This window comes from Gavia stellata, chromosome 13 (assembly GCF_030936135.1).
Source record: "Gavia stellata isolate bGavSte3 chromosome 13, bGavSte3.hap2, whole genome shotgun sequence".
NCBI classification, from domain to species: Eukaryota; Metazoa; Chordata; class Aves; order Gaviiformes; family Gaviidae; genus Gavia; species Gavia stellata.
This window is the reverse complement of record NC_082606.1, coordinates 19,826,008-19,837,982: the sequence shown is the minus strand read 5'-3', so window position 1 is coordinate 19,837,982 and position 11,975 is coordinate 19,826,008. Positions and strand designations below refer to the sequence as shown.

Here is an 11,975-nt window from a genome sequence, read left to right as displayed (position 1 = left end):
AGTCCCCTATAAAACTTAACAGTGGATGAAGTGTAATTGCTGCTGTGAACTTAGCAATAGGGTATTTTAGGATCATTTAGTAAGAGACCTTTTAGAAATCTAAGACCAGAATCTGAGGTTTTGCATTTTCCTTTTTAGGAGTCATGACCCCCTCTGCAAGTTCCAGTGCTTGCACACCGGATCTTCACCTAGATTTTCCAAGGAGAAGTTTGCTGCCCTCCCTCAAAAGTGGAAACAGAAGAAGAAATCAACTGTTCTGTTTGTTGTTCCTCAAATCTTTGGGAGGCAGGACCCTGACAGAGATTTCATCATCTCAGTTATGGCTTAGGTGAGCTATGTGGTAGATCGAATTTGTCATCTAGTTCCCCAGGGTAGGAGGTACTCTGCTTTAGTCATTCTGTACTATGGTTATAAGGTTGTTCTGATGCATTTAGATCAATGAACTACACAGTAAAGATAATCTTGTCTAAAGGAAATGCAGTAAAATATCCTGCTAGATTAATACATGAGATGAAAAAACCAACTAGAGCACACATCCTGCTGCTTCAATCATTATGGGTAAGATACCCACAATTAAGTCCTGTATAGTACATAATAACTATAGGTGGGAGCAGGTCATGTTTGATAAATTTGTTCCAATTCTTGGTTATGGATACTTCAGGGAACTAAAGCAGTGACAGATGAAGGCAAAGTTCCCAGATCAGAACAGAATTAGGAGACGTGTATCTGTTCAAAGTTGGTAGAATACAGGTATTTCTTGACATTGCAGCCATTTGTCTTAGAAACACCAAAACAGAGATGAACAGCAGTATGTAGGTTTGACACTTTTATTAACAAAGAACCCATGGGGCTCATTCATTAGTACAAAATACAATCATGTTCCTGTATGTTAAACAGCATGGTTTTTTTTTTATTTTGTCTCTTTTAAACTGTTTCACAGTTATCAAAACAAAGCCCCTGCATATTGAACTTATTATTGTGCAAACAGTAATTATTTTAAGGATCAATTTCTGCACTAAGCCAAGTGTCAGAGAGCAGAATTTAATCTTGTTTTCACCCCTCCTTTGAAGGGCCATGTGTGCTTCCTAAGAAACACATTCTAGTTGTTTTGTCTTTTTTGCAGCAAACAATCTAAGGCCACAGTTTATCTGCAAATAATAAAAAACAAAGATTTTAGGAAAAAAGGAAAAAAAAAAAGCACATCTTCACCCTTCATGCTCTTGTTTGCTTGACCATGTTTATACCAGGTAGCACACATCACCTATCAGGTATTACAGTCCAAAAAAGCACCTAATGTTCTTTAAGCTAATATTTTGAATTATTAACATGCAAGTTAATACACAGCCACATTACTTTTCAAGTAACTATAATGGTATCAGTTTAATGGTATCTTGTTCCCTTTCCAGGTGATGTGAATGAAAACCCTGCATTGATTGTATGGGCACACCATCACTTAAATAAAAAGGCATGAGAGCTACATCTTGAGACTTAAGATAAATACTAATTCTTAGTATGTCCTTTCTAAATCATGCACTCAAATTTTGGTTATAGCTGTATCTGCCATAGAAGACAATACTTAAAAGTTGCAAATGAAAAAAAATAACTGCAGTTTGGAAACGTGAACCTCAATCAGTATGTCTTACACTGATGCAAAAGTGACTTGAGGTGAAGTGCTAGAAATTAGACAATGTAAGGAAGTCATACTAAAAGAAGACTAAAAATATATATCCGTGTATGCCTGTAGAAAAACTCCTGCTTCTTAAATGAAGACAGACTTCATAAAAAAGCATTTAAACTTTTTAAACTGCAGTTATTGATGAAATGAAGGAAACTCAATTACTATTTTTGTAGTTATCAGAAAGTACAATGTTTTACCACATGAAGCACCGGGTTTTAACCCCAAACCCTTCTGTAAGACATATGGAGTAGTTCTAGTAGTTCAAAATCCCCTGTAGTTTCAAGACTCAACTGTAAACGTGTATGTTGAGAATGCTGTGTTTCTGTTGAGAATGCTGTGTTTCTGCTCCTTTAAGTGATCTGTTGATGGTGGCTTACTTACTCCAATTGATGCTTGGCAGGAAGCAAACATTCTACTTTAAATGAAGGCAGCAGAAGGGCCAAGTAAAATGCTGTGCCTTCACTCTTAGCAGCAACAAACTCTCACTGTTCTAAATGACCTGAGGAAGAAAACATTAAAGTATTGCACCAAAACAAAATTAAACAGCAAAAACAAACAAGGAAACACACTAATAAAAAATAGTATGGATAGCAAATGACCAGTGCAGCCCCTGACAATAGATCTCTAGACAAAAATGCAGGAGTAATGAAAAGCTTTGTGCCATTACCAGAGGATTTTGTTCCCCTGATGTCTGCTTTCATTTCAGTTATAAGCTATGTCTATTCTGGGTATATTTACACCTCTCCCTACACCTCCTATCTCATTCACTAACCACAGAAACCATTTAGGGTCCCTTTTAGAACCTTGAAGTATACTGGAGCTTTAACAAGACTTTTTTTTGGTCTCAAATCTGACCGTAAGTAAATATCCAAAACAGAGGTAGGCTTATAAAGGCTTCTGAATAAATAAGTATTGTCCATTTTGCTAATTATACCTGCTGTTGGCAAAAGGATCCTCCCTTGCCATGCTTCCCCTTATCATGCTATCCATAGGCTTAAGATGCAGAAAAAGAACTCACAGTAGAAGAGGCTAGAATAATTCCCTTAAGAAATCCCTTGAAAGAAAGCATAGTGCATAAGCTCTTATCAAAGTTCAATTTTCTTTTACATACTTGGTGTCTTTCATTCAGTAAATGGTTGCCTTCATAATATTGCGTAATGGCTATTCTGTCATCCATGATTTCTTTAGAATCATTATGAATGATGAAATAGTACCACTTGGCAGTTGTTAGAAGGGCAGGTTCTCATGAAATACAAAGTTAAGCTAGAGCGAAGACTTCACTCCACATTTTAGTAGTGTTCCTTTCTTGGATGCGGCCAGTGCAAAACTGAAGCCCCTTGAACACTGGAATCTTTTGGAAATGTTTTCTTACTCCACATTCTGTTCTACTACACAAGTTCTGCTACAGAAGTTCTCAACATCCACATGTAAATTCTTCCAGAGTGTTCCAAACAAAATATATATTTTTTTTTTTCTCTTCAGAAGATCCTTACATCTCCTCCTCGTACTTCATGTAGTATATCCACTTTCTGGAAAGCATTCAGTATTTTCAGGTACTTCAAGTATCCCAAGCATAGCTGCTTCCACGATATCCTCTGTACAGACTAATCCAGCAGATTCTCTTCCATCACCAAACGTGCTCATACCTCCCTCTCCATTTTCTTTTGCCTTTCTTGTACACAAACGTAAGTTTTGAAAAAGAAAACTGTTTCCTTTTTAGCTGCACTATCAGCTTAAGCAGCAGAAAGATTAAGACATTCATCACAATGATGCTCATTATAAATCCTCCTCAAAGCATGAATGAAACAGGCTGCATTTCTTCTACATCAGTTGGATGTGGATCAATCTACAGAGAGAAGAAAGGCAACAATTACTGCCTAAAATTCTTGCATTTCTGTATGTGGGTTGTTTTTTGGTTTTTTTTTTTTTGCCGTCTGACAATAAAAACAGCACCTGCTGTTTATTTTTTTACCTCTGAATAAAGAGGCGGAGGCTGAAACCGGAACTCTTGTATGTAAGCAAAGACAGGACAACACAATTGTTCCTCACAGTCAATTGGTGGTGGATAAGCAGGAACATGTCTGGAGAACTCTTCCTCAGACACTACATCAGCATAATTTGGTGGTGCTGAAACACAAGAGATCCACTGTCAAATTTCAAACTGTTCACTCACAGTAAGACAACATGTGTATTACAGTATCCACAACCAGGAAGACTGTATTTATTAAACATTGTACTACTGTCAAATTGTATGAAGTGCACTATACTTAAAAATACTGTAACTACAATTGTTTTTATTAAGCTTAGGTGACTCAGCAGGAACACTACAGATGCTTTTAGGGCTACTCCAGCAACAAACCTGTGTTGTATCAAGATATATTCAGTAATGATTAATTTTAAGGTGTCTACCTCCAAAGTAGAATTCCCACTATTGGAAGTTAGTTATTTCAAGATTCAGCTGAAAGTAGTCAGATAGGGGTAAAGAGAGACTTAAAAAAGGCTGGAGTTAGGGTATCCTCATCAATCCTTTTGGATCTTGACTTAGATTTATATGCCTCACTTCTCATGAGTCATACTTGAATGGCCTACATCCCTAGCAGTGCCCTTAAACTGGCACTACTATCTTTCTGTTGTAGACAGTACTATGCTGTATTATAAAGAGTTCAATATGTATTACCTTCAGGGTGTTCTGGCATGGTCAATGCCAGCCAACTCATATCCATACTAAACTGGCTGGTAATGCTGGAGTTTCTGCTTGAAAATCCAATACGTGGAATAGTGCCAATCACCAGAGGCATTTCAATCATCAATTTCTTAGCACCAGGAATATGGATATACACCTATATGACAACCCCCAAATGAAAAAAACACATCATGAGACCCCACTGAATTGCTGCTCCTAGAAGCTACCCTATTCCCTGTACTGCAGATTGTTTAAAAATTAGGAGTTTTCTCATCCCAGATATGTTTAGCTAATACTCTGGCAGCTTTCCTTATTTTCCAGCAACTTTCTTCTTTCTGTACCTTGTCTCTAGATGACATTAAAAAAAATACAAAACAGGTTGACAAAAATCATTATGCACTTGACTTTCAGTCCTATCTTCCCACTTCTGAAAAGAACCACTACAGGAACACATTTGCTTGAACTACTTTCTGCAGGGCTAAAACTAAGCTGCTTCTTCCTCAGAAACATTTTTCCATTTTCCCTGTTATTCCTGTCTTTCCATTTCAGATTCTCGTCATGATCTTCAGTCTCTCACCTATACGGTATATGATATTTATTTATATTTATTGTTGTTCCCAAATTCAAAATCTAATAGCTGCTTAGCAGAGAAAATTCTTCTATGCCCAACTCAATGTAGTATTCAAGAGTATGTACATTTGTAATATAAATCCATACTTACAGCTAATGAATATTCTACTCTAATAATACAGCAGTCAAGTATAGAGGGGGATACAGGTGGGATTTTCAGAGTTTTCCCATTCCAGGTATCTGTACTCCCAGAGGCAATATGGTTTCCTCGGACATTGGCAACCATCTGACGGAAAGTTTTTGTCTTCCCACTGGCCAGGTAAGTTTGTGTTTGGAAAATGGCAGCTTTTGGAACAATCAAACGAGAAGAGCAGTTCTCAATTTCTGCATAGATTGGTATGGCTTCCCCTTAAAGACAGAAAATACTCAATGAATAATTTGTATTTACCAACTTTCCTCTGGGAGTATCAAAGCATGTTATGCAGCACGTACATCATCTGCAATGTTATTAGAACAATACTTGTTAGTTTCCTCAAGCTAGGTGGTGGTTTTTTGGTTTTTTTTTTTGCAGAGTGGTATCCAGGCAGAATTATAGCCACCTACTACATTTTACATATAAACAATGATTCATTTTGAAACATTAGGCATAATATGAACAAGCTATAAAAGCTTTATTTACAAATTACGTGCCAATCTTCCTTTTATATAGTACTAACTGAATTTCAGAATGTTTTATTTTATTTCCTCAATGTATCTAATGTTATCAAGATGACAAAGAAGCTGCTAAAGCTTATTCTTACAGGAGTGTAAACCTACACAAACAGGACATAAAAAAACTGATTATATCCCCAAGTAAGTATTTTATCCCAAATAAAAGCATTTTGTTGTTCTTTACACTCAAACGTACATGGCTTTTCTATAAGATTACTGACTAACAGGACTTCCTTTCAATTTATATTCCCAAGGGGGAAATGAGGGGAAAGGCAAGATGATTTTTATTAAAGCAAGTTCATATAGGTCTCAATTTAATACCTACTGAATGGAACTATTCTTTCAACTATAAAGTGCTGGCTTCACAGAGATGAAAAAAACCCTATTAGATGTTTAATATTCACATTTTGAAGATACTACTCTTACCATTACAGTATCCCTTCCTCTCAATTTTGGCACTGAGAGACACTGGCCCAGAGGTGAAAAACCAACAGCCAACCATCTTCTCCTGACTTCTTAGAACAGGTGTCTATAAAATACAGAGTATTTTTCATTTTATGGCATAACACTATCAATCACTCGCAGTTTAATGTTATGCATATCAGTCATTGCAATCTAGCTCTAAAATTCACTTGATTTGAATCACTGTACTACTCAACGCAACTAGAGTTTTGCCACCATGTAAAATGGAACCAAGGTTTGGCTATCTGAACATATGGCTGTTTTAAAATACCAGTCTGCATTTAGACCATATCAACTAGGTAACACAGAGACCAATGTGCATTTGAATGTAATCTGTCTTCAAAAAGATTGATTTAGCAAATTTTATAGGTGTGACTTTTTAAATGTCTAATGGAGTACTGCGGTGTTTATGCCCGTGTTCCTCAGTGTAGAAGAATGCAGAATTAATCTCTTCTGTAAACAACTAATAGTTAAGCAGGTAAACTGTTTTTACCTTTGTATCCTTCGTAAGAAAGGATACATGTGTATACACTGGGCTAAGGTGATGCATCTTCATAACTTGCAAGCCACACAACCCCCAAAAAATTTAGGCTCATGACAAAAGTCATCTTAACTATTCATGGAGAACTGTCACATTAGATGACATTTACACTGTCTATAAAATTTTCCTTAGAATAAACTTACAACATACAAGTACACAAATCAAGGGTCCAAGCCAGGATTCAAGCTACTTAAAATGATTTACTGGGCACTACTGCCCAGTCAATATAATTATGAAGTCTAAAATTTGTGTTGTTTTGCACTGTTGGTGGTAGCCTTGGAATCTGTTAAGACAGGCCCTGCCTACTTTATGTGCCCCACAGCCCTCTCCCATGCAACAACCTACAGCCTACTCTATCCTTGCAGTATCTGGATATGCCATCTTCATACTCCTAACATACACTGTTGAATTTAGAGACTATGTTCTGCTTAGAGAAGTGTTTTAGCAGTGACATCTGTAAGTTCTCTCTAGAGAGAAAGATTAAAATGTAAGCATATAAAAAGGAAAAAACCCTTCTCAAAACATCTTAGCTACGTTCACATCATGATGAAATGTTAAAATTATCCTAGCATTTTAAATAAAATATAAATTACTCATTCATATTTAAATGAATAACCATTTAGATCCAGTTGCTATCATGAAAGTGCAAGGTATAATTTTATATTATTTTCACAATACGGGTTGAGATAAAAGAATCCAGCTCATTAGCTTCCATCTTGCCTATTTTCTCATTACTTAATGCCTGATCTTTCTTATTACTCTACAGTATTTCTAGCGATTATTAGAAACTCAATGCTTTAATGTGGCCAAATCTGTCATAAGGAAATAACTGAAAAGATCTCTGAAGCAGCTGCATGCACGCACTTAATGTTAGAAAACGACATGCAAAATGGAAGGATACGTAACATAATGGCCACAGCATAAATGACAGGCTGGGCATGATTAATACTCTTCTATAATTACTGTTCCTCAACCTACTATTATTGTAGAGTTTAGGACACTGCAGCCCTGTGAATGTAGTTGCTCTGGTAAGAGTAACTACTTTATGCTTGTGCATTATTATTATTAAGCCTTATTTATGCATTTGAAGCCTGCATAACTTTTTGGCAAGAGCATCTCTGCCAGCAGGGATGTAATCAATGGTATTAAAAAAGCCACTCTGTTTGCCATTCACACAACCTAAGATCATCTATTTATAGAGAAAAGCTTAGGGAGCTTATATGCTTTCAGAAGTCAGAAAATGACACTCCAGAATAACATGGAAATGGTTATGGCTGCATGTGAATGCTTCTTGGAAATGATTTTTTTGCAGCTGGCTTTTAAAGGGGGGGAGGAGGAGTGGAGGACCCTCTTACCAATAAAGCTGGTGAGCTGACGTCGATATGGCTAATGACCTGAAGCTCTGTCTGTACACTTTGATCAGGTGCTGCAGGCCTCTCCAGAATTGCTTTCACATAGTACTGAATACTGCCATACTTCCCAGTGAAAGAGGTCACCAGAGGTCTGAAACAAGCAGTCATAAAAGCATTACCATAAGTTTATAACTCAGTTCCAAACATGAACGCTTCCTGTGTACATCAATGTTTACCAATTTACAGCTTGTACTTTTAGGGCCTTAGGGAAACTGAAGCAAACAAGGCACATCTATGTGGTGGTTGATTAAGACAAACATATAAAGCTGACCTATCAGTTTGATATTAAAAAAACACAAGTCAATTAACTTAATGCTCCATAACAAGCAGTGTCCAGCAGAGTCCCCTCAGGTTGGATTATTTAACTTACTCTTGAGGGAGTTGAAAGCTGAACGGAAATTCATGTCTTCCATCTAGAAGAATTAAGCTTTCCTCACCTGTAGGATAAAAATGAATAGTATGTTTTAGTTATTCCAGAAATAGAAGAACAAAGCAGGCGCTTTTATAAATTATTTATGTATAAAACCACCCAGATGCAAGGGACTAAGAGAAGTTTTTATTGATCCCACTGAGTTCTGGATTGGAGCCCATGCTTTATTTATGCTGTGTTGCGATTTCAATGAAAAAATCAAGGAAACATGGAGACCTTGAGTTTCAGTTCAGGACTCTGGCCAATTTGTAATCCAAAATGGCTTCTGGAAAGCATAAAGTTTCCTTTTCAGCAGGACAGCAATTCATCTACTTTTTCAATTAACAATTAAACTAACTTTTGTGCTAAAAAGCTGCAATTTAAGGTCAGTGTTATGAAATACTATTAATTTATGTAATCTTAATACATTCATAGAGGGCCTACTATTACACAGTTTTTAGAGGCCTACATCTACTTTTCCTGCAGATGAACTTGAGATGCGTTTCACCCTTACGGAACAAAATGCCATTTCCGTTTAATTTTCAACACTGCCATGGGGCTGCAGTGTCTGAGTGACAAAACTGCCAGCTAGGGACCCATGCAACAAAGAGCTTCCTCCGCTTTCTTAAGCCACTGCAAAAGGAAGCCGACTGCTTCGAGTGTCTTCCACGGGCAGCTTCACAGATGCTGCTAACAGAGCACGACGAACACGCAGGTGCCTGATATAATTCATGGAAGAGCAAACCTCTGCAGGAAACCAGCGCAGACTGTAGGAAACTTAAGAGCTGCAGACTTTCTTCTGGCCCCGTTCCGCCTTTTTCAGCCGTTTATACAAAGAATCAAGCGACCACCCGATGAAGCTGTAGCAAGCCTCCCCTGGCATACACGTGAAGACTGCGGCTACTCCAGCCAGGGGCTTCCAGTGCGGGAAGGACGTCCCCGCCGGCCGGGCACCTACCCGGGCCTCACGCTGTTCCTCAGCACCCAGGTCGGATGCCGATTTCTCCTCGGAGAGGGTGTCAACCCTCAGCCTTCCCCCTCTCTGCGACAAGCAGGCGTGGGCGCCTTCCAGCGGCGGGGTGCGCTGGGCTCCTCCGCCGTCCCCGGGGAGCGGGGGGCACTTGGCCCCGCAGCCCTCCCTGTCGCCTTCCCCCGCGAAGGAGGCGCTAGTCCCCCCGGTCCCCCCCCGCTGTCGCTGCGGAGGGCGGGCGGCCCCGCCGGCGCTCACACGGCGGCCGGGCGGGGAGCCTCCCCTCAGGGCCCGGCCCGCGCCCCCGCCCAGCCGCGACCGCCCACCCCCCCGGCCGCCCCTCACCTTCGGGCGGGTCCCGCAGGAGGCTCTGTCGGATGTCCAGGTAGCGCACCTCCGCCTCCCGCCGCGGCCCCGGCCCCGGCGCCCTCACCGCCAGCCCCCAGGACCCCGTCCCGGGGACAGCGCCCGAGCTCTCGCTCCAAGCGACGCGGGCCCGGCCGGCGGCCTCCAGGCGCAGCCCGCGGAGCGGTAGCGGGCCCGCCAGCTCCAGCAGCACCTGGCCGGACACCGTGTCCCCGCTGCAGTAGCCGCCGCCGCCGCGCCGGGCCTCGTCCTCCAGCACCAGGGCCAGCGTCTTCACCGTCCCGCCAGCCCCGGGGCCCAGGCCCGGCCCGGCCGCCGCCATCGCTCCCCGGCTCCGGGGGAAGCCTGCGGCCGCTGTCGACGGTTCCTTTAAAACCCGCCCGTCTCCGCCAGCGCCCGCAGCCGAAAGTCCCGCCCCGGCCCGCTCCTCATTGGCCACCCCTCAGCACCTCGCCCTACTATTCGCCGCGGGCTGCCCCTGGGCCCCCTCCTCATTGGTTCCTCTCCGGGCGCACACTCGGAGTGCGTCACGCTGCGTGATCACCGCGGCGGAGCCAATCGGGTGCGGACGGCCGCGCGTGGACAGCGCCCCGATTGGCAGGGCGGCTGCAGCTACCTGGCGAGAGGGCCAATGGCGCGGCACAGCTACCACGTGCACAGCCTGTGGATAAACAGGCACAGAGGGGGCGGGGCGAGGGCCGCGGGGGCGGGGCGAGGCGGCGGGGCGGGGCGAGGGGGCCGGGCCGGGAAGTGAGGCCTGGGCGGAGGGGCGGCGGGCGGTGGCCCGTGTCCCGCACCCTGCTGGGGAGGGCCCGGGCCGCGGGGCCCTCAGAGGGTCCTGGCCCTTTGCTGTCCCACCACCAGGCTGTGGTCACTGCCTTGGCAGCCCGGCGGGGTGGTGGGCCCCGGGCTGGGGGGCGCCCTTGGGTCCTCCGTGGGCCCCGGTTCCTGTCATGGCGGCTGAGGGAGGGAGCGCTGGGCCGGTTCCCCGGTTTGCCCGGGAGTTACTTCAGGAAGTCGGTACTGCCTGCGTGAACCCCTTTCCGGGCCCCGCCAGTGAACGGGAGGTGAAGGGCTTGGCTCTGTAAATGAGCCCTCCTGGATTACCTGGAAACCTCGCCGTCCATGCGGATTCTGTATTTTTCTGCACTTTGTAAAGCAAGAAGTGCCCTGGTTCAAGAGCTTGTTTCTACAAACCCCCCTTGTAATTGGGTAACTGAATGGGTACGCAGAGCCGCATGCTGTTACGCCTGAGCAGTGTGGCATAAACCTTTCCATACAAATGATCTATAGGTAATACTTAGAAGATCTATCCACTCGAATAAATTCAAAGTTTGCTGTTATTTCCCATTTTTAGAAGTACAAGCTTAGGAAAAACCCCAGCATCTATGGGAAGAGTGGCAAATATGCCTATGTTGATAGGTGAGTACGGCCAGATCCAGCAGCCCAACAGAGGTGAGGCTGCTACAGCTCCGGCCCCAGGTCCAACCAATAGCCAACCCAATACATGTTACAAAATGAGATGCTTTGCAGATACTGGACATGAAGTATACTAAATGAATTTTGTTCTAGGAAGTGTCATATTTTATGATTGCCTGAGTCTGCAGTCGTGCATCTTCCTGAAGGTGTGAACCGTGAATGATCTGCCAGCATTTCCATTGGTAACGAAGTAGTCATTTCCCGCTCCGAGTCACCTGCCTGCTTGAAGCTTCTGACAGCTGCATCTTCCTGCATTCCTCCATTGCTCTGGAGCACTGGAAAACACCAGCCTGGTGTTTCCCAGCTGACTCAGTTAATTACTGAAATTAGCAAAAACATCTTCCAGGCTCAGAGCCTTGGCTTTTAAATAACTGACAAGATAATGTCAGGCTTCCTCTGAATCCCTGGCATGCCTTTGTGATACACTGTCCCATGAAATGTAGGCTCATATTTAGAGTTACTTCTGTGATGAAGAACTTGTCCTTGCTGAGAGCGAGGTAGGCCTTTTGAACACTTTTTGTTGGCTACAAGTTAATGCATACCTCTCTGTTAATCAATAATAATGTGGGAAAAAGTAATGTGGTTACAGATAGGGTGAATTCATAGGCTTTATTTGGACTCTTGGCCATGGGTTCCCCAGCTTCTGATGAAGAATTACGTAACTGAAGAAAATAATGCTGTGATGGTTGTTTGA

At 42.7% G+C, this 11,975-nt stretch overlaps 1 protein-coding gene across 1 annotated transcript; it reads right to left on the bottom strand.

Moving 5' to 3' along the window:
* Positions 1 to 811: 811 nt before the first annotated feature.
* Positions 812 to 10,234, bottom strand: ARRDC4 (arrestin domain containing 4). The gene is given in 9 exon segments (XM_059823699.1): positions 812 to 3,524; positions 3,651 to 3,805; positions 4,356 to 4,518; positions 5,083 to 5,339; positions 6,069 to 6,171; positions 8,001 to 8,148; positions 8,428 to 8,494; positions 9,782 to 10,219; positions 10,222 to 10,234. Coding segments are annotated over 9 exon segments (1,401 nt in total). The 3' UTR covers positions 812 to 3,467.
* Positions 10,235 to 11,975: the final 1,741 nt, after the last annotated feature.